The following is a 24,086-nucleotide window of genomic DNA, read 5'->3' as shown; positions in this document are numbered from 1 at the left end:
ATCGGTTAGGGAAAAGCATTGGGGATTCGAAATCCCAAAGATCTTCACGTATTCATAGTTAAAGTTTTTGCATTAATTAATAGATTTAGTTTAACTTTAATTTTGTTGAATTCAATCTTAGTAACTTAGCCTTTTAGTTCCCTATAGTTCGACCCCTTACTTTCTGCTAGCTAGATTAGTATATGATTTTATTTTTGATTGGTTAGCGACACAATTAGTTATCCTTTCCCACTAGAGTCATCGTATCCTACGACACCAACCAGCTCGGACTACAAACTCTTAACCCTATTGGACATCCACATATAATAAACGGAAAGCTCTCATGTCCTCCCATGGGTTGTCTACTAGTCTTGAGCACCCATTAGCCTAGGTTTATTATGATGCGACCCTACCAATGAATGCCCCCCCTCAGAATGTGATTGTTTTCTCTCACAGGTTGGTTACCGGTTTTGAGCACCCACAATCCCCATTGCTACCACGGGTCACTCGGCATCAATGCCCATGCCGATAGGGTGTAATATGACAGGGTATGTAACCAAACACTTCTAGACTTCGTAATTATGACATCCAGTGATCATGAAAAGCGCCAAGAGGCATCATCAGAATGTGTCACATACCTCCATTCATGTCCCAAGACAGAAACACCCAAATGGTATTCCCCAATTCACAACCACAACTTAACATACGCATTATAATATGATTCCAATCACATTATCATATCATAAATCATTCCGAACACAAAATAGTCACATATATAGATCATATATAATATATATCATTACTAAACTATATTTTGAAATTATAGTGTCATAGTGATCATTTCTAAATCATATAACAGCAATATAGAACATGCATTCAAGTCCTAGTACAAATAAGAATGTAACAAGGGTTATATGTAAGTGAACATCCTCACCTTGTTATTGATTTGAAACCTTTGTAGAATAGATCAAAGGATGAGTTCAAACTTGTCAAAGAGTCCTAACAATATGATGATTCAATGTTAAAAACAAACCCTAATGGTTTGGAGATGAAAAGAGAACAAAACCCAGACTTAAGTCTATCAGCACCAGGCTTGGTCGCCTGGGACTGCCAAGGCTATTGGTGTACGGATAGTAAAAGCCTAGATTTATAGAAAACTCGTCGTTTGGGTTCCAAGCCACTCCAGAATTAATTAGAAAATTCTGAAATGATGGTAGGACATTATCTAGCATGGTTTAAGAATCAAATATAGCAAAAGGAATGGAAACCTAATGAATCCTATATTAGGTTTATTTTGAAATCAAACCACAAGATTCACGGATAGACTAGAGTGAATCTGATTCACTCTAGATTAAAGAGAGTAGTGGATAAAGGTCTGAAATCATCATAGAAAAATTGTCTAACATAGTTTGGAGATTAGACTAATCAAAGAGAATAAAAATCCAATAGATCTTATGCTAGGTCTTTACCAAAATCATACCGTGACGTTCATGGAAGAGCTAAAGTGAATGGATTCACTCTACAACTAAGAGAATAGAAGAATAGGTAAGTACAACAAATCTAGACCTTTTTCTAAGTCTCTATAGTAGGTAGAAACATGAGAAAAAGAAGAACTAGTAAGAAGAGAAAGAATGCTAACTTTTCAAAAGAAGAAACGATGAACAAAAAACTTGACGGATGCTTCCAAACCTTCCTTCACCTTAGAGAGGGTTCTCTTTAGAGTCTCTGACGGCTATAGGACATAGTGACACGTTTTAGAATGAAAAACAATTAAATAAGGCTTCAAAAACCTAATTCCCACAAAATACCATTTTTTCCCCTAAACAGGCTTGGTCGCCTAGGGTGACCAAGGCAGGCTGGCAAGCCTAGCACTTTTGATCAAAAGGGGTTTTTGGTACTCCGAAAGCCCTAGCTTCTTCTTAGGTCCTTTTCCAAGTTATAAAAGGGTCTTACCTGATTTTTCAAGACCTTCTACTTGTGTCATTACTATACTCTTGATCCATCTACCAAGTTTGTCAATGTTTGAGTTAGATCTTCTTCCATAATCTGACAAAGTTCCCAACTTAGCATCATCTCCATCTACTTCCATTGGTTCAAAGTCAAATCCAATGGTTTCAATTTGGATGGCCCATAGTTGCCTTCCTCCTGCACTCCGGATTTTCGGACCTACAATATGGATTCCCGGGTTAGGGTTTTGAGGGATTTCACAGCAAGACCTTGTTTCAACTATGGTCGGAGATATGGATATAAGGATGTCTTGACTCAATATCTGACCCTAGATGTTTCTGGGTTTAAGGACTTCGTCGACCTAGGTCTTTATGACGAGCTGAAGATATCTTGACTTTCATGGGCAGTTGGCAAGGATCCTTTTCTTGGGGGTGTTCAGTCGAGGTAAACAATTTTTTTAGATTCAAACTAGGAACCAGGCCCAGAGGAAACAGAGGTTGGCACCAATGAAGGGGATGAACAAAGTGGTTCGGGAAGCAATGAGGAGGGTTCAGACAAGGATGAGGAGCATGCTGCTAAAGATGTTTGATTTTGATGTATAATCAACTTTTTATTACTTTTGTAACTCTTTCATGTTTTAGAACTTGGTTGTATTGAAGACACTTTTTTCTACATTGGTTGATCTCCTTGTGGTCGACCCATGTTGATCAATTATTCTTCTTTCCAAGTTGCTATTATCATTTCTTTATTGATCGAGATTGGCCAAATTTGATTTTCAAGTTTTCATGTTCTTTTCACTTCATGGTCGAGAGAAATTTGAGGCTTTCCCCCGAGCATAGAAAGTGTGGTCGAGAAATACTTGTTGCTTCCCCTCGAGCATGGCAACTTTTAAAATAATATATCGATTTGCTTATTCCACATAATTGGCTTAAGAAAGCGCATTCCTGCTTCAAAAAAGAGAGAGGCATTGTTGCTAATGGGTGTAACAAAATTAGGGTAAAATCAACCCTTTCAAATCAAATCAAATTGTGAGATAAACTATTGATAGTACTTTCTAAGGTTGCTCGAATTCTATGATCGAGGAATTACTTTCTCAGTCTCTGGGTCATGTAGGTGGTACGCTCCAGGTGTAACAACCCCCGTATTTCTAACCCGAGATCCGTATTGCAGGTCCGAGAACCCGAAGGTCTAGTCGGGTAAATTTGTGGAGTGTCCGGATAGAAGTCCATGATCCATGCCCTGAACCCATGGATCAGGATTCTCTGTCTGAAGAGCCTGCCTTGCTTGGTAGTTGAACTTCTGGAAGGAAAGTGATGTCTGGAGATGTCCGGAATGAAGGTAAGATCTCGCCCATCTCTTATTTAGGGCTAGGTTGTACTTGGATATCAAGCCCCTAGCAAAAGCACCATTGTTTGGCAAAATACATGGGGGCGGTTGCTAGTGGCGATCGATCAAACCAAGCGACTTCACGGTCTGTTTTCGGGGTTTTGCCCTATTTTTCTCCCTGACTTCTATAAAAGGTAACCCTCGTCCAATTTACGAATATTTTATTCATGATTACTATTTTTGGAGGTTAGATGACTGCGGAGAAGTGCCAAAAGCATATCTGAAGTGCTGGTAGTGATTTGGAGATCAATCCTTCCCTGTTTCGGGTATTCTGAAGTGAGGTAATGGATTCACCCTTTATCTCCATTGTCTTTCATTTTCGTGTTAACCCATCCCTTCATCATGGTGGTTACCCTTTTGATCAATCGTAACTCTCTTTCCAATCTTCTTGATGTGATTCATCCGAAAACGAAACCCTGCTTTCGTGAAAAGGATAGATCCAATCAAGGGGAGAGTTCTGGGTAATCTATTTATGGTGTTTGTTAGGTTTCTTGTCACCCAGTGGTTATGGGAGTGTTAGATTCGAAATTTAGGCTATGATCACTCGAAATTCGGATTGAAAACGGATGATCAGAGGCCTGAGTTTCGGATTGAAACTCTCTGTTTTTGGGGCGGTCACTAGTGGCGGTTGCTCAAACTAAGCGACCGGCACGAGCGACCGGCTGGTAAACAGTGACCAACTGACTTTTGGTTTTGATTCACTTTGATTCACTTTGATTCAATTGACTTATACATTATTGTAACCCTGTGTTTAGGTGTTCTCTGTGTGAAGAGAAAATCTTATTATAGTTTACGGATTCCGTTTTTACGATAATTTACTTATATGCAGGTAAGGACATTCAATCCTATCTTTATGAATAGACTTACACATGTTAGTCCAGTGTCTGTTAGTATTAGCCTTTCATTTTATATGCTGCTGTAATCATGTTTTACATGCTGATCTTGTTATATTACTGTTGTTTATCTTGTTTATATATATATATATATATATATATATATATATATATATATATATATACTTTGTTGGTTATGAATGTGATATATTGGTGATGGTTAGTATGTGGTTCTGATGGGTGAGGTATTCATTTGGGATATCTTAGCTTGGGATATCAGAAGGCTGTGGAATGGGACACATGCCTGCTGATGTCTCCAGACCTGTCATAACTATTGGATGACATGTTTAGGTAGAGTCTAGAGTTGCATGGCTAGGTACCCCACATGCTACTACCCTTTCGGTAGGGGGATTGAAAACGGATGACCCGTGATGACAGTGATGTGACGTTGGTCCACTGTTAGTCATATAAATGGTAGGGTTGGGCTCATGGACGTCCAAGGAACAGACCGGGTGTCGTGAGGAGTCATGAGAGCATTCCGCCCCATCAATATGTGGATGACCATAGGGTTATGGAATGAAGTCCAATAGCGGTAGCCAGTCTGTGAGGATTCTCATTCCTAGGTTGCGAAGGATACTGAACCGAGTTGGTTGGTGCCATAGGGGATGTATCTGGACTTCATGTAGACATGTTACCTATATGACCTTGCATTGGATTAGAAACCCCGACATGCGCTAGTACTCACTACCAATGGTCGTGGTGAGAGAGTGTTGACTTAACCCCAACCATGGTTTGAGAGCCAGGTGTGGACCTTCCATTTTGCCCAGGATCCCTACAGAGGTAACCAGTCCTTGCTGGATCCGAGTGACTAGACTTACCCAGAGGAGGGCTGGTGTATATCTTAAAGCATGTCAGCTGTTAGACACTTGCATAGTTAGAATCATAGAATCATTCATACTTTGCACTCATTCATATCATTTATGCATTTCTGATTTGTTGGATATTTGGATGGGAATTGTAATTGTTCTTACTGAGTTCTCTACAACTCACTCCTTTATTTGTATATGTTTTATTGGCACTGGCAATGGAAAATGGAGATAGCCTGTGCGGGAGCTCCTAAGAGTGCATGGAATGCGCTTATCGCACCTATTGATGGACAGAGACGAAAAGTGGTTAGACAGTTCGCTCAGCGAATGGAGAAGAACTGGAGGACGCCTTTTCTTGAGATTCATGAGAAACATTATTTAGCCTTAGAAAATGAAACTGGAAAGAAAATAATATAACTCTTTTTTGATTGCTTCCGCTGAACTCGTATTCATTTTGATTTATTATTCTTTCATTTATTATTTTTATTGGAGTATTTAGACTCCTGTAATCCTTTAATTCATTTATTGAATTGTTATTGCACTTGATTGTCTTTACTTGTATTTATTATTGTTGATAGACTAAAACCGTGGATCCTGTGACAAATCACTCCCACGGGTTGTTGGGCGGGTAATCGAGACCGGCGGGTGGGGTGTGACACCAAGAGTGACCTATTGGATTACTATGCATGGACTTTCCTAGTTTGGATCTAATTTTCCTTGGTTGGTCGGATCTACGGCTGTTGTTTAGCGAAGAACTAAGTCTTCGGGAAGGTATTGCCTCATCCTTACTTTGTTGTTGTAGTAAGTAGCATTTTCCTTTGATATTCTTCTAACCAATATTGTGCCTTATCTCTTACTTCATTGATGAGGTCTATATTGACCTTCATGCCTTCAATATTTGCTTCTTTGTCGAATTCTTCTTCTCTGAGGGATCCGACTTGGACTTCAACTGGTACTCGTGCTTCAAGCCTGTAGGCAAGCCTGAATGGTGACTCTCCAATGGTAGTTCTTGGGGTTGTTCGGTAGGACCATAGGACATTTGGCAATTCATCAACCCACCTTCCTTTTAGTTGATCAAGCATTTTCTTTGATCCGTTGAGCATAGTCCTATTGGTTACATCAACTTGTCCGTCGCTCTGAGGGTATGCTACTGAAGATAGTCGATGCTCGATCCCTTGATCTTTAGAGAATCTTTCAAACTCTGGATTCTCGAACTGCTTTCCGCGGTCGAACACGATCATCTTCGAAACTCTGTATCTGTATATGATGATGTGAGTAATGAAATCTTTCATCTGGTTGGTATTAATTGAAGCAATAGGTTCTGCTTCTACCCATTTTGTAAAGTAATCGACTGCAACCACCAGATACTCTCTACCTCCTAAAGCTTTTGGCAACTTTCCTACTAGGTCTATCCCCCATCTTGCGAAAGGAATAGGTGATAGTACTGTTGTTAATGGTACAACAGGAGTATGAGATACATTGGCGTGAACCTAGCATTTGTCGCATCTCCGAACATAACTTCTGGCATGGGCCAAAAGTACGCTTACATTAATACTTTATCCGCAAGCACTCGAGCACCTATGTGTGCTCCATAAATTCCCTCAGGACTTTGGTAGCTTCTGGAGATCCTAAGCATAGAAGCAGTAGTCGAGTTATTGATTTCTTGTATAGTCGGCCTTCTCTGATTGTATACCAAGCTGCTCTTTGTTGAATTGCTTGAGCTTCTTTTTTATCTTTTGGAAGTTGAGCATACACTTAGTAGCGAATGATCAGATCCATCCAGCCTTGCTCGGTTTGTATCTACATGTGGTCGACCATGTAGATGCTTGGACTCAGCAGCTCTTCTAAATAAATCACTGGCTTTGTGACATCCAAATCTTTTGTTGCTAAGCGAGAGAGTGCATTTGCTTGGTCGTTCTCGGGTCTGGGTACTTGCTTAACTAGTAAGTCTATGAAATGTTGTCTATACTGGTCAAATAGGCTTAGATACTTGTCTATCCTCTTTTCTTTTGCTTCATACACCCCGTTTACTTGACTCACAATCATTTGGGAATCACTTTTGATATCCAAGTTCTGGATACCTAGGGTTGTAGTAATTTGAGTTCAGCCAGTAATGCCTAGTACTCTGCTTCATTTTAGAAGCCCTGAATTTGAAATGGAGTGCATATTTTATTTCAAATCCTCTTGGGCTCTATAGAAGCAATCATGCTCCACTCCCCTATGCATTGTTGGATCCATCAATAGATAGGACGCATCTTTTGATTTGGAAGTGGATGCATCTTCCTCTTGCTCGTCCTGTAAATGTTGAGTTTCCACAATGAAGTCTGCTTAGTCTTGACCTTTGATGGTCGGCCGTGGTCGGAACTTTGTATGGTGTTCACTCAATTCGACCGCCCAAGTTACTAGTCATCCCGCTAGGTCTAGTCAATGCAATATCTTCTTCATAGGAAAGTTAGTAAGTACAACAATAGGGTGTCAGTGGAAATATGGTCGGAGTTTCCATGCAGCAGTCACCAAAGCTAGTGCCTGTTTGTCTACTTCAAGATAACTAGTTTCAGCATCAATCAATACATGACTTATGTAATAAATCGGATTTTGAACATTACCTTCCTCTTGAATGAGCACAACACTGACTACAGTTGAAGATGTAGTCAAGTATAGAAACAATTCCTTTTTAAGGGTCAGTTGAGCGAGTAGGGGTGGATGTGCCAATTTCTCTTTTAGTTGATCGAAGGCTTTTTGGCATTCTTCGTTCCAAATTTTTGTCTTCTGATTAGACATATTCTTTAAAGCCTTAAAGAATGGCATGACATTTTTCTCCTAACTAAGCAATGAACCTATTCAGTGCTGCTACCCAACGAGTGGGACATTGTACTTCTCTGATATTCCTTGGTGGCTTTATATCCAGAATTGCTTTAATCTTCTCTGGATTAGCTTCAATTCCCCTTTGGAATACCATAAAGCCCAAGAATTTTCTAAATGATACCCCAAAAGCACATTTTTCAGGGTTGAGCTTCATTTTATACGTTCGGAGTACGTCGAACACTTCTACTAGGTCAGTTTTGTGGTCGGCCTTTGAGATGCTTTTCACCAATATATCATCTACATACATTTCCATGTTTCTACCTATTTGATTGGCAAAGATCTTGTTTACTACTCTCTAGTATGTTGCTCCTATATTTTCAAATCAAATAACATCACCTTATAGTAGTAACTGTCTCTGTCAATCATGAAGGCTATATATTTTTTGTCATATGGGTGCATCAGGACCTAATTATACCGGAATAGGCATCTATGAAACTAAACATTTCATGTCCAGTAGGTGTATCTATGAGGAGGTCAATTCTTAGAAGCGGATAACAATCTTTGGGACATGCTTTGTTGAGGTCGGTGTAGTATGTGCATATTCACCATTTGTCATTGGCTTGCTTGACTACTAGCACATTAGCCAACCAAATCGGATGATCAATTTGCCTTACGAAACCTAACTGCTGCACTTTTTGAACTTTCGTTTGGAACGCTTCATGTTTCTCAATAGAGAAGTTACTTATTTTTTGGATAATCGGAATCACTTGAGGATTAATACATAGTATGCGTTCGGCTACCCGTTTGTCTATGTCGAGCATATCATCCACCGAGCAGGCAAAGATATCCGAGTTTACTTCCAGAAACTAAGTCAATCTAGTTTTGAAATCTATTTCTTGTTCAGCACCAATCATTGTCCCTTGGTTTGGTTGCTTGGGTTTAAGACATTCTTTCTAACTTTTCGACTGGTTCGCTCTACATTGCTTCATCATCTTGATCATCCCTAAATTCGATAGACATGGTCGAACTGGTTTTTTCTCTTCTTTTCATGTAATTGACATAACTCTACTAACTAAACCTTTTATTGGCACTACATTCTCCAATACCATTATTGGTCCGGAATTTCATCTTCATGTGTAGTGTGGACATTATTGCTTCCAGAGCACAAAGGGTTAGTCGTCCCAAGATGACATTGTAGGCAAATGGGTCACGAACAACCATAAATTTGATTGAATGATCTTATCGCATAGGTGCTCGCCTACTCGATGGTCTAACTTGATCATTCCTTCTGCCCAAGTAGAGGACCCTGTGAATCCATATAATTGAGTTCCACATGGGATAAGCATCTTCTCACAGTTTCAATTTTCTAAAAGCTTCTAGGGATAAGATGTCTGCTGACAAACAAATATCAACTAATGCCCTATGGACTTCAGTTCCGACCAAAATGACTTTAATCACCAAGGCATCATCATGGGGAAGTCTTTATATCTTGCATATCTTTGTAGGAGAAGGTGATGGCTCTAACACCACCCTTTCGAGTTCGGCATTACCTACGTAATGAGCTTTTTCTTTTTGCCTGCTGGATTTATTACTTTGTTGGACCACCAAGAACTGTATATATTGGTGATCATTTTCTTCGGTTGTCATCCTCACCCTCTAGTCGACCTCTACTAGGGCTTCTATGCCTTTCTCTGCTGGTCGACCTAGCTTTTTTTCTATCTCCTTTGGGTGGTTGAAGGGATCCTTGCTTTGCTCGAATGTACTTCAATTGTCCTTGAGAGATTAATTTTTCAATCTCTGCCTTCAACTGCCTGCAATCAACAATCCAATGACCATGATCTTTGTGGAACTTACAATACTTGCTTCTATCACGATCTTTTGGTTGGGATTGAAGCTTGTTTGGCCATTTAAGTGGTCCTTGGCCTTTGACTTGCATCAGATATCTGACCTTCTAGTGTTCAAGGGAGTGTATGCTCCCTCAGCCTACTTTGTTGACTATGTCTGACCACCTTTGCTTGGATTTGTGGTTGGATTCCTGCTTTGCTAGAATCTTTCCTTATTTGCTTTTGTTGTTGTGGTCGGTTCTTTCTTCCAGAACTCTATGGTTTCTGATATCTCAGCCTGCTTATGGCATCATTCGAGCAAGTCTGCATGTCTCAGGCATATCTAACAAGAGGTGTTCGAGTAGTCCTTTATGATTGAGCCCTTGATAAAGTGAATGAAAGGTTATCTTTTGGTTTAAATTCTCGACCTGAATGATTAGGTTGTTAAACCTTCGAAGATAGCTTCTGACCAACTCCATACGTCCTTGTTTGATAGAGAACAAAGTGTCATCTCTTTTCTTTGTACTTACTCCACTTTAAAAGCGCGACAAAAAAACTCAACAAAGATGGTCAAAATTCTCTATTATCCCATTTTGTAGTCCCAAAAACCATTCGGATGCGACTCCAATCAATAAAGCATGAAATATTATGCACATGGCTACTTCACTGTGTCTATATAAGGATATGACAGACTTATAGTGCATGATGTGATGTCTTGGGCATCTTGTCCCGTCAAACATTGTGAAGGTCATGCACTTGAGATTCTTTGGCATCTTGGCTTGTGAAATTTCTCGGACAAAATGATTTTCTTTCAGAACAGAGTATAGAGCATCTTTGCCCGAATCTTTTAGCTTTTTCAGCTTCTCATCAAGTTCTTCAAACTGCTTTTACATAATCAGTGTGTTTGGCCGGAACTCCATTGTTATCCCTTCCTTGTAGATTGTCAGTCGGATGAAAACTACTCCCTCGATCTTCATAATTGTCACCTTGAGGAGGGTCCATAGACACTAGCTCTCGTGATGCTCCGACCTTTTCTTTTCCTTTCTCCCGATTTCTCTAAGATGGTCATGATGAGTGGTCGTGTAGGAGTGCTCATACCTCATTTCGCTTTGATGGTCGACCATCTCCAATTTCATCAAGGTTAATAGAATTAACATGTTGGCCGGTCCTCGGCGTTGCTACTTGTTGACAAATACTTACCCTAATTAGTCATTCAAGTCTGGGATTTGCTTCTGCAATTCATTGAACTAACCAATTGTTACAAACTGATCGGATTGATCTGCTGGGGCATCATGATGAGAAACTTTTTTTGATTCCTTGGGGTGCATCCTCTTTATTAATCTCTTTTTCACATTCACTCGAATCATCTCCAACTATCCTTCCTGATCTAGTATACACGATGGCTTTTTGATCAATTCCCACAAATGGCACCAATTGCTGCTACAAAATCCCACTCGACCACATGATCAAGTGTACTTGCAAGAACGTGCTATGACAACCAAGTTAGTCGAATATCCAATCCTTTGATGAAGAGAACAGGTTGTAGCAAGCAGACAACTAGTTGATGTGATTCTAAAAAGACATCTAAAAAGCTTACCTTATCACTGGTGAGGGTATGAGTATTTATAGTCAAATTTCCCTTGGCAATGTAGTGATTGAGTTCAACCTGAACTCTACAATTGAGTCTTATCCATTGAGAGAGAGTGTTTCCTTTGCATTATGATTGATGAATTCAATCTGCACTCTAAGAGCAATCCGACCTTCCCAATTTGGTTAGGATCCTTATTCCTAACTTCAAGGAAGTTGGTTACACGCATTATTGGTTGCCTCTTGGATTGTTAGTGGTTCGACCACTTACCAAATCTGTTGATCAGAATTTGCCCATATCACGTGTCAACTAAAATTTTCTTACGGTGCAATGCTTAAACTGATGGCTCGTAAACACAAGCTATGGAGAGAGAAGCATCTTCACATGACAAGCCAAACCTTCTTATCCACCAGGGTCCATGCCGGGGGCAGTTGCTGTATATATCATCGTGCTCTCTTGCCATCACGTAATATACAAATTTAACCTGAGAAGACTCTAGTTTTGGAACTGGCGTAGAATTAATGATCCTTGTGGGAACAAACTCTGCTGGATCTTTTTAATTGCCACTACCGAATAGGGCATGGAGGGTGTCTACCTTCCACCTGCAGTAGCTTGTGTCAATTGGGTCTGTAACCTAGTTTAGATTGCATACCTCGAGTCTCAGTGAGGTTTGCTTGAACCCTTCTGAGTTTCTGAATCCAACCATCATTTCGTATTCGAACCCAAGAGCCTGACCTACCTTTCCCGTAGAGGGCTTTGAGTCTGGTGTTGCTTCCTTCAAATAGACCATGCCAGCGCCATGACGGCTGGCTTCCCAGTTTTGCCTGTAGGTAATTAGCGTAAGCATACATATGGACCTTATGAGTCTAGCTCGAGAGCGTAAGTGAGGGGCTAACATTACATGCTTTGTATGTTAGCCGAAGTCTGGACTCATCATTTTCTTCAGGCAAATCATCTTCTCCTACTACTATTTTTCATAAATAATTATCTTATTAGCTTGATTATCAGACAGGAGCAATTGCGATTATTAGATGCAATTCAGGAAGTTCAAATACGGATCACTTGGGCATGAAGATCATAAATCAGCTTAATGTTATTTTGTTAACTGCCATCCTCTTGTCATCTACTAGCATCCTCAAATATTTGAATTCTTAATGACTTGTTACAAGCTACAACATATTTACAACTTGGACCATTAAATAGGAGTAAAACTCTGACTACAAAACTCAAGTGGCATTTTGTTACCAGGCCACTATGCTTCTTAGCCTTGTAATATGATGAGGAATATCACAAAGCAGCACCATAACTTCATTTAACTTCTCAGTTTTCAAAATGTCAACTCAATAAGTAGTTACCCTAAAGTACTGAAGAGTTCTTCCTGAAATCAAATCAACAGAAACCTAACTGAAGTAGCTTTGTATTCAATTTGTTGCCACAGCCGGTTTTCTACCCAGGGGTGCTGGATGGACTTGTTTGTTTGTGGCTGCAGTTTTTCCTGAAAATTCATCAGTTGAAACTTAGACCATAGACTGTATGTAACCAAATGTATGCATGTGTCTTCAAAACTTGAAGTTTAAAAGAGTGAACTTTTCATATATATATCCAAAACATATTGGGTATGGAATTGATGATAGGCCTAGATGGAGCTTGTTAACAATAATAGAATGTATGAGCTCATGGCTAAAATGTACTCCAGGTACTCCTGAGCCATGAATACATTAGTGTAGTTTTCCTGATTTGTCCCTTTCTTAGATATCAAGCAGTCTGTAATAGGCATATTATTTCTATTTTCTGTTTTTGCTAATGCAGTCAATTTAGGAAACTTTAGTTAACTGCTAGCTTTCAGTATTATACATAATTTGCATGAAACAGAGTTCAGCAAGGAACAACTCCCTCTTGAATTTCTATTCTATCTTCCCTCTTATTTGCATGTTAGTTTCTTGAGACTGCTGCTGCTATAGAGCTGATGAAGGTAATCTCCTTTACAGCCAACTTTTGTATAATACAAAATCCTAAGTGGAGAAGTACTAGAGAGTTGAGAAACTTTTATTCAGATTTGAGTTGCTCCGCCAACATCTGATGCCTGGTTAAAGGAGTCGAAAGCCAACATTGGAGAAAACCCTCCAAACCCTTTAACATGGATTCTACAACCTTACATGATAAACACTATGTTAGGGGTTTCCTACCAAAATAAGTGACACTATACTATGGCTTAGGTGTAGTGAAGGGTGAGCAAGGGTCAGCTAGGGCATCATCCCCTTCCAAAATGATGTGTTGCAATAGTGCCTGGATGCGATGACAAGTAAACAAGAGTTCCTAAATTGTGGACTAGTGCAAGCAAAGACGTTTTTAAATAAGTTAGTCTACAAATGAAGGATCAAATTGGCATCTTGGAGCATAAGATCATTAATATTTAGAAGTCTACAAATGAAGGATCAAATTGGCATCTTGGAACATAAGATCTTTAATATTTAAAAGCCTAGAAGTGATTTTTTAAGTCTATTTCTTCATCTTTTTTTTTTTCTTCTTTTTTTCTCCCTCTTTGCATGAATCTCTATACCTGGATGTACTTTTTTAATTATTATATTTTTTTCTTTCTTCTTCTTTTATAGAATTTTTTTTCTCTCTTTTTTTATAAGAATCCAATAAATGTGATTAAATGTATTCATTATTTTTTCATCCTCCATTTATTAGAATACATTAAACATGATTAAATGTATTTTTCCTTTTTGCCTCTTTTATATATAAGAATCCAATAGAGGAAAAATGAAAATGAAAATATAAATAAATAAAAATTCTATAAAAGAGTGGAAAAAGAAAGAAAAAAAAAACACCTAATCACATTTTAATGGATTCTTACAGAAAACAAGGAGAAAAGGAATAAAAAAGTTGATTAAAAAATGGAATAGCTTTGATCGACTAAAGGACAAAGATAGAGCATAATTTGGCCATTTTAAAATATCAGGGGGGAAGGAGAGGGAAGAGTTCATTTTTTGGGGGAATAAGAGGTGAAACTTTTGAGAGAGGAGTAAGAACAAATAAAGTATACGAGGGGGGGGGGGGAGAGAGAGAGAGAGAGAGAAATTTTCCCACTAAAGAACTTAAAAAATGATGTGGTGGATGTCAAAATATTTGACGATAGAATCATATATCAAGCCTACGTTGGAAAAAGAGATTGTAAATATAATTAAGAGTATATGCACCTCAAATAGGATTTGATGAAAGCAGTAAGTTAATTTTTGGGAACAAATGGATGGATTAGTACAAAGAATTCGTTATGAAAAGATTATCTGAGAAAGGTTGAAAAGGTTACAAAAGTGTACATGGAGAATGACTTTGAAGAGAGGAGTGAGGAGGGATCTCAGTTTCATACTTTGCCATTGCCTTTATCTATCTTATAAAAGCAAAAACTCAGTTTTGTTTTGGTATACTTTTTCTCTGGACCAAAATACCCCTACTAATCCTCAATGGATACAAGTTTAACTCCATTCCTTCAAGCATTACAAGTCCCCATACATTTAGAAACCAAAAGTTCCGAATACTGGATTATTTTGGCTCAAACATGCATGGGGCTCAACGAAACAGCCCAACACCATGAAACATGCATGGGGCTCAATAAATCTAATACACTAATGCCCTATGGTTTTTGAAAGTATCATTACCAAACCAAACTCAAGAACATACCATACGCTATAAGTGGTGGGGTACCGGCAACCCCACCCCATTGCCATCACTACTAGGAGAAATGACATGGAAAATCTGAGCTCTTCATTACAGGGGCAATCATATGGGTCCACCAGATTTATATTGATCATCTCTAGACTATACCAACTTTTGTATTCTTGTTTAGCGTAGAGCTAGCAGCACCCCTAAGTAAGAATTTTAAAGCCAGAAAGAGCTTTCTTTCGTCAAGTGGTGCAGTGTTACTGGGTCATGTGGCAGACAACTCTAATAATTTTTCCTGCCACCTCAGTCTTGGATAAGATATAAAATCATTAATCATCCTTTGCAAAACAGCTGAACAAAAGTACTCATCCTCAAGAAAGAAGAAAGACACCTTGGCTGCTCCAAAGCTTCATGATAAGCAATTAATGAGAACGCGTTTCTAAACTCAACAGCCTTTCACAATTAAAAACTAGTGGCCACTCCAAATACTGTGTCATTTTGTTTTAAGCAGTGTACTTAAGCATTGTCATGGCATCTAGATGACCCAAGGCATTGGAGAATGGAAAAAAAAGGGGGTAACCAGATGATGCCTTGACGACTATGTTTTAAAGAAATGTATATACGCATCAGAGATGATTGGAATGGCAGTTGGCAGGCCTTGCCATTAACTAACTCACGATGAAATTTTTGAACGTGTATTCTTTTTTTCAGTTTCTTTTTTCTATTTTTTGGGACACTGTCAGAACATTGGACACGGCGCTAACTTTTTACCTGTTCTATCTTAAAGAATACTGCTTTAAGACTACTGTTGCTTTAAGAAACATAGTTCCCTAATAAACTTAAAACATGACCATGAAAACATCAATTAACACCTCAGGAGAAAAAGAATCTCCATTAACTAACCTTCAACCTTTTCAACTGTCCTTCTGCTTCGCCATAGAAGCCGAATCGGCGTGCCCAAAAATCCAATATCCGAACGTAGTTTCTTTTCCATGTAACGCCGGTATGTTTCAGGGAAAAACTTTGCATCATTAACAAAGAAAACAAAAGTGGGAGGACGAATTGCTGCCTGCACCAAGAAATTCAGGTGGATTTTGACATAAGTAATTAATAAAGAACAAGGACAGCTTCAATTAAGGGATATTAAACATCCACCCACATCCAAAGTTGCAATCTCTTGGAGACAAGAATTAAAATCATACACCAAACCAATGCAGGGTCCAGTTCTGCAAATCAAATGTACCTGGGTGCTATAATAAACACGCCCTCTCTTTCCACCTCTGGTTCTTGGAGGTGCTTTAAAAGCTATTGCCTCCTGTACAACTTGATTCAATATAGAAGTACCAAGCCTTCTTGACCTTTCCTTTCCAACCATGCAAACAGCATCAATGATCCTGAGGCAAATTATTGATGAATAAGCTAAATCGTGATTCATGTCTAACTAACTAAAAGTTTTCTTGAATGAAAAAGTAACAAATGGCGCATAACTTTATAGCATTAATAGATCCCCAAAGTGGGAAGCCTTCCTATGAATGACTTGTCTTGCACCCCACACTGTACCAAATCTTTGCTTTCAATGTATTTGCAGAGGAAAAAAAAAATCTAATTTTGTGGTTCCAAAGAGTCATACTTGCTTCTATAAATCAATGCTATTTGGTGGCATTGATTGATTCCTTCCTTCATATCCTGATAAGTAAGGGTTGCATCAAAGAAAGGAACCATGCGCTACAAAGAGCAATGAGCCAAGTGACTGAAGAAAGCATCACTAACACAAGACACATGATAGAATAATGCACCAAGATGCAAGTAGTTGCTCAGCCCTCCTTGAGGTAGGAAACATTTTGTTGACTAGATTACTTATTTTAATCATCATGGGGGTTTATGCTGATATCAGGTGGTTTCCGCTTCTACAACTTGCTTCATATTTTGGAGTCCAGACCCTGTCATGGGAATGTGCTAGTGGCAAAACCATATAAAAAAATCTATTATTCACTTTCAAAAACATTCTTTTGAAAGTAACCAGGACAGAAATCTGACAAGGGATAAGGAAAATGTTTCTTGTCATATGACGTAACTCTTATTATTGCTAGCTTATAGTCTAATCTTGGTTTGTTTTATCTGTATGAGCATGGATCAGCACTGAACAAATTGAAGAAGCATTTAGCAGCCACTAAACAAATACTGAAGAAGCATTTTTAGCGGCTTCTTCAATATTTGTTAGTGCTAATCCATGCTCAATTTTAATGCTGTATTCCTCGCTTCTTCCTCCAAATACAAACATAAAATTCTAAGCAAATCTCCAATTCCAATTCTCAAGTGATTTTCCACATTTTTCCTGAACTTGATTCTTGTTCTATCCTCTAAGCAGCCCACAACCTTGTATTTTATTCCATCGTGTCTTCATGCTAGTACTCAAGGTTTAGAGTGTCGGCCGATACATATCGGTATCACAGGCTTGCGATACGATACAGGCCAATACATCTCTAGAAATTTAATTTTCCCCATTGTTTCCCCCATATCTCAATGTATCGGCCGATACGGGTCAAAACGATATGATACAACAATGATATCGATTTTAGTTTTCAAAATACCATTTGCTTAACTATACATAGAAACTTTACCGCTTAGCGTCAAACAGATACATAACAGTACAACCAATACATATCAGTCCATCTTTAAGAAGTGGGGAGGAAGAGGTGTTGCCTCTGCAAGTTGCAAAAGGTGACTGCCAACTCAGAATCCTCGGTTCTAGACTCCCTATTTTCAGTTTTTTGGGAAAAGAAAACCAGAGATGGATTAGTATTATTTATTTTTTCTCTTGTTCCTTACAATTGCATGTAGCTTCAACTAAAAAAGGAATCTGAGGATGGGTTAGCATTTTTTTTATTTTTTCTCTCCTTCCATCCGATTGCCTCAGTCTTTTTTTTCTTTTTCTATTCTGTCTCTTACTCTTTACTCTTTGCTGGATTTAGTGACTCATTCTGCTTTCATTGACATGTAGACCAACTGCAGTTCGATTGAGATGCCTACAAAGTGTTCGATTGAATGCCTCAAAGAAATGTTCTTTCTTAGCATGCAATAATCAATGCCGATCAGTCGAGTGCTTTTCACGTTGCTTTCAAATATGGAAGCTGATATGTTTAGTGAATGTTTGTTATCTCTGTGGTGCTTCATCCGCTCAAGTTTTTTTCCTGTGCAGGTCAACCATTCATATTGTGTAATTGAATTAGATCTCTGAAGTACTGGATTCATCAAAAATAAAGGCAGTAACCTGGTACTGATCCCATCTTCACAGGTCCTGTGAGATTTGAGCTTGTTAGAGGATTTTGGAGGTTGAAAAGGACTCATACTTAGGAAATCTCGTAGTATTTGGTTCTAAATTGTGGCTCTTTTTTGTTCTTTGAGGGAGATGAAATAATACAAGCAGACGAGGGGTTAGTGATTAGTTGTTAGCCGCAGTAGCTGGTACTAATCCCATCTTGACAGGTCCTGTGGGATTTGAGTTTGCTAGGGGATCTTGAAGGTTGAAAGGGACTTCGTATTTAGGAAATCTCATAGTAATAGGTTCTAAATTGTGTTCATTTTTTGCTTTCAAATATATATATGCAAATGCTGGAAGGTGGAAGAAAGTAGAGGAGATGATGGCTGAAGGAAGAATTCAGACTCCATTAAAGTTGAAAAGAAGGTTCATATGTTTGGTGCGAACATAGATGAGCTTGTAGGAACAGAGAAATTGAGCAAATTTGAAGTTCCCTACAAAACAAATGAAGACACTGACTGGGTTATAGAGTTTGATATCAAGTTTTAAAATTATTTAGGATCTAAATTTTAAGTATCCTTGGCTGTATTGTCTCTGAATTCTAAGGGACTTTGAAACAGGAGGCATTTTCTACTACTATTTGTAAGTTGTAATAACTATGTCTATTGTTTTCTATGCAGATTAGACCATTTACATATGCACTTTAATCATTTCCATTTAGTTTTGGTTTCATCGATATGTATCTACGATGCGATAGGATACAAAACGAAACGTCTCTCAAAATCAACTAACCGATACATTACCGATATGGCGATACTTTAAACCTTGCTACTACTTAACCAATTCAATCTCCTCCACAAAATCGACACTAACTGGAAAGGCAATATCAGGTCATGGCAGTCAAATAGTTGGATTTTCAACAAGTCTTTGACACTTCTCAGGTTCATCTAGAATGTCCCAACTATCAACTGTAAGCTTCGATTTGGGGTCCATGGGACTGTCTAGAGGTTTGCACATTTTAATGTTCCTATCTCAGCAAGTAAATCTGGTTTTCCATAAAATTCAACATCTGTCCTGAGATCCATGTATCCATGTTGCACCATGACGCACCATCAGCTGGCTTGGTCTTTATCAGGTGATCTTGTTGATCATGATCAATGAACAACAGCCTAAAAATTATTAACCTCTTCTAATTTCTTTCCAGTAAACTGGGTGAAGAAGAAACAGCTTTAGTTACCACAGCCTTTTTGTGAGCCATCAAACCGAAAAGAGAGTCCACAAAAAATTTGAACTAGAAACAACCAATACAAAAAACATAAAGACTGACACCTAAGATCAATGCCAAGAGATTCTCAAAGGCTAACATCAATCCTTTCTCCATCAATCAACAATGACCACAAACAAAATCTAGTTCTTATGCCTGACCACAAACTAGTATCTTTTTTTCCCCTTCAGGCTTCAACTAGAGAACCTTGAGAACCATAAAAAGGTGAAGATCCAGTCAATATTGATTGAGAGAATAACAATAAAGGTGAACACAATTCTACGATAAGACAAGGATCCTAGCAACCCTGTTCTGATACCTTGTACATAATAAAGAAATGAGGAGAGGACATGGGAAGAAGACAGAAGGGAGAGGATTGTATTGCTGCCACTCTGGGGAGTCTCAAGCATAAGGTTGGACACCACACTTCTTCTCAATAAATAAAATAGGGTATTAAAAACAAGACATAATGAACCTTCAAAAAACATCGGGATTAGCACCTGATACCCTAGATTGCTAACACAGACATTAAAAATCTTTCAAATGATCCTTATCATTAGAAGTTGTGTACCTTAGCAGAATTCACGAAATATGATTAACACCTGATAACCTAGACTTATAATGCAGACAATAAAATCTTTGGAAAGATACGGCTCATTAGAAGATGTGGAGTGATGCAACCCAGGGTTTAGGGTTGGATATCAGGATCTTCTAAAGTAGAACCAGCACATAATTAGGGCCTCTAGATGCTTTGACCAATGGGTATTGGGAGCCAATAACGCTGCTGGGAATGTCAATACAGGTCTGATATTGAATAGGATTCCCAACTCAAATTCGAAAATTTCAAATCCTAGTTGAACTGGGATTTGGCAAGGGTTAGGGTTTGGGGAATGAGGCTGTTGTTCTGCAGTTTAGCACAGTGAAGGACTATTCTGCAGTTCAGAAACAGGTATAGGTATGTAGGGAAGGAGTTTAGGATGTTTTAGAAATTTCCCAGAATTTCTTAAAAGTCTGCAACTTCAATTGAGAGGATGAAGTGCAGAAATTTAAGAACTCAGAAAATAGGACTGGATTGGGGAAACAGAGGTTAGGACTTGGTTCTATGGGGTTGGGCGACTCTAAGAAGGGTATAGTGAGGTGTTTTGGGGCAGGAATGAGGGAGTCCTAGTTGGGTGGGATCTGAAACTGTGGGAAGAAGGAGAAGGGGTTCTAGGGTTTGGGGAAGGTGCTGTAACTTACTTGGAAAACTTGAGTGAGGCTGCTGCTATTGTTTGAAATAGAAGAAAATTAGAATCGCAGAAACAATGTCTCTACTCCAGCCGCAAGTCACCCTCCCAAGTATCCCAGACTACACCAAATCTTTCTTCAATTCATAATTTAATTCAATCAATCTGAAAAATCACAATAAGACTAGGCTATTTATAGCCACTTAACCCAAATAGACTCAAACAATGAAACTTGATTCCCAAGACTCAACTAATGAACTCCCTACTAAATAGGAAACCAATTGCCTACCAAAACTAGACTTTCTAAATTAAAACCCTATCACACCAACAAATAAATACCAAAATTACTCAACTACTAAGACTCCAAATTAGGAAATAAAAATAGAATTCAAATTCAAGAATAAAAGTCGACTAAGTCAACTAGTTAAGCTCGATCCAGGGGTAGGAAAATGACCATTCTACCCCTGAATAGAATTCGGCCCCCTTTGGTTTGGCCCAACTTCTGAATGGGCATGGGCCCTTTCTTGGCTCTTTTGAGTTGGATAAATCAACTCTCCCCTTCTTAAAAGCATTCATGTCCTAATGAATGTGCTTCTCTAGCTCTTAATGCCCTGGAAGTCTTTGGTGTGAACTCTTCCTTGCATCTTACAGTAGGAAGCAGTAGGTGTGTTGCTGCCTGCACCTTTCCTTGACAGTACCTTGTTGAACTTGGGCTAGTGGTAATGTAATCTTTAATCCTAGGGGCCTGAGTGTTAGACGCCCTAGGGGAAAGGTTGGAGTCATTGGTCATGCCCTTGGAGCCCTTTTCCCGTCGCACTTTGATCATCACTGTTGCTATGACCCATAGGAGGTTTATAGTCCTCCTCAAGAAAGAAAATGAAGCCCAAGGGAGGACCAGTCTCACATGGAAGTGGTGATGGTAAGGGCCTGATATCTGTGGGCAGCAATGCTCATCTTGTACTGTAATGAACCCCTGGAGGAGTGGGTGCCTCAAGTCCTTCCTTAATTGTTGTGACCTTGTCAAGCTCTGCTTTCACCTCATCTTATGAAACTATTAGATTGGTGAAGAGGGTTCACCATCTAGTTGTAGAGCTTTGGAGTTGGTGGCAGTGTCTTATTTGATCTCTTGACTAGGTCCTTTATGTTTAGGGTCTGCCAAGTGCTGTGTTTTGGTATTGGAGTCCTTCTGAATTGCTTTAAGGGCTTGCTTCTTCCTAATCTCTGCTGGTAGGTTCAAGGGTAAGAGTACAATCTTCTGACCTTTGTGCCTGATTTACACTCGTTTTCCCTCCCCAAGATGGTTACGTCGTTATCATACAACCAGGGTCTCCCTAAAATAATGTCAAACAATCCCATGGGTACTACATCACACCATATCTCCTCTGACTAAAATGGAGATTGATGGAACTAGACACCTATGAGTGACTTCTAATTGCTCATTGTTTAAACCCACAAACAAATACCAAAATACTCAACTACTTAGACTCCAAATTAGGAAATAAAAACACAATTAAAATTTAGAAATAAAAATGGACTCGATCAACTAGTTAAGCTCGATCCAGGGGTAGGAAAATGACCATTCTACCACTGGACAGAATTTGGCACCCTTTGGTTTTGCCCAACTTCCAAATGGGCTTGGGCCCATTTCTTGGCTCTTTTGGGCTGGCTGGAGATATCAAGAAGCCTCAGCAGAATTCACACAATATTCCCATAACCAACAACTGTAGAGAAAGACCATGTAATCAAGCAGACTTCAAGAAGGGTCTAAGAAATTGTGTTGTTAGGAGCATGGTGGGAGATCTCGCGAGATCTCGGCGAGATCTCGCGAGATATCTCGTTTTTTCACATTGGCGAGACGAGATGGAGGTCGAGATCTGCGAGTTGGGATATCTCGCTCGAGATCTCGCCATATCTCGCCATATCTCGCTATATCTCGCCATATCTCGCCATATCTCGCCCTGGATCTCGCTGGAACTCTTAATTTTTGCATTTTTTTGTGGATTTTGGCTGAATTTTCACTTGCAAATACTCTTAGCACATCTACAACAAGGAAGATCAATCATTCTCTACTTGTCTTATGAATTTATGATTTAATGACTTATATAGAACTTCTAATGGTTGTATAATTATTTTATTCTTGAAAATTGAGATTGTGATACTCATATGGATGGAATTTTGATAACATTTAAGTTAGTTGATGCATTTGATATACATGCTTTTCATTTATATGCTTTAAAGGTTCTATATTACATGTTGTATAACATTACATTCCCTAATCCTACTACATTTCGGTTTCACACTATGGGTAGACTTAGAAATCATACATAGGGCTGTTTCTGACAAATCCAAGGCCACCAACGTGTTCAAAAGGCCTTAAATAAGCTAAATACCAAGTTTCAACCCAATTGAGACCCTAAAACCCACCGAGATGGGCCACCGAGTTGACGCCAAAAAATTGTATATCTCGACCGAGATCTCACCGAGATGGTCGAGATCTCTCTTTTTCAAGGTGGCGAGATCTCTCTCGAGAGCGAGATCTTCTACCATGGTTAGGAGTACTACTAGAGAAGGTCAACATTCTCAAAAAGTTCATTTCATAGTTATAACAAGTTTAAGGAGCACCATTTGCAGAATGGGCTCTCAAACAATGAGAAATTGTCTCATTAAAATGTAATGGATGGAAGTAAATATGATTACGTGCAAATAACATGGTTATGCCACAAAGTAAGAGAAAAACTCAGATAGGGAAACCACAAAGCTTTATAAGCAAGCACAAACATTTTTCATTTTCCTCTGTTCAGTAACTAGCAAGCAAAGAACATCTTCTAGTAAAGAATGGGACAAGAATTTATATATTTTATCACAATGTTTAACAACAAACACATGGCACAATATAGGCAAGCAGAAAATAAAATATAGCACTAAGTTACAACATACTTTTCAACGCTGTTCCCGGTTGTTGCAGAACAATAAACAATTGGTGCCCAATCAAGAATACGGAGCTTCTCCCTAACATCTTGCTCATAGTATGTAGCTGTCTGCTGGTTTTTATTTGGTATTGTATCCCATTTGTTTACAACAATCACACAGCCTTTTCCTTCTTTCTCAATTCTTTCAGCAATCTTGAAATCCTGGGATATCAAAATAGAAACTGAAATATTTGTTAGTAAAGTAATGGCGGTGTATGGGTGAACCAATCTGGAAACAGTCTCTAGGTAGGACTTGTCTCTGCCACATGGCAGGTTAGAAGGGGCCATTTGTGCATAGGTGGACAATGCCTGATCCCCATGTCAAGTCTTATCCTAATAGGAGTATAGAAAATTAAGGACCACAGAAGGGTGCAAGCAGAAAAATGGATGGTTGACGAGTATATGGGTATATGAACATGGTAGGGTTATTTGATGGAATTCGAGTCTGAAAACACACGGTCAACCCAGACCACTC

At 38.9% G+C, this 24,086-nt stretch overlaps 1 protein-coding gene across 2 annotated transcripts in view; it reads right to left on the bottom strand.

The window, feature by feature from the left end:
• Positions 1-11,654: 11,654 nt before the first annotated feature.
• EMB2738 (GTP-binding family protein) overlaps positions 11,655-24,086 on the bottom strand; it is an 83,453-nt gene continuing 71,021 nt past the window's right edge. The window contains exons 9-12 of one of the 2 annotated variants that reach the window (XM_089148995.1): positions 23,580-23,773; positions 16,137-16,287; positions 15,797-15,962; positions 11,660-12,722 (exon numbers count right to left, since the gene is read on the bottom strand). In XM_089148995.1, coding sequence (XP_089005121.1) covers positions 12,649-12,722; positions 15,797-15,962; positions 16,137-16,287; positions 23,580-23,773 — 585 coding nt within the window. In that variant the 3' untranslated portion in view covers positions 11,660-12,648. Of the gene's footprint in view, positions 12,723-15,796; positions 15,963-16,136; positions 16,288-23,579; positions 23,774-24,086 lie in introns of both variants that reach the window. The other variant, XM_089148994.1, reaches the window with a different exon arrangement.

Source organism: Hakea prostrata, chromosome 3, assembly GCF_041222555.1.
Source record: "Hakea prostrata isolate BN-2017 chromosome 3, UWA_Hpros_2, whole genome shotgun sequence".
NCBI lineage: Eukaryota > Viridiplantae > Streptophyta > Magnoliopsida > Proteales > Proteaceae > Hakea > Hakea prostrata.
Note: the sequence above shows the minus strand (reverse complement) of the source record. Positions and strands in the feature narration are given on the sequence as shown.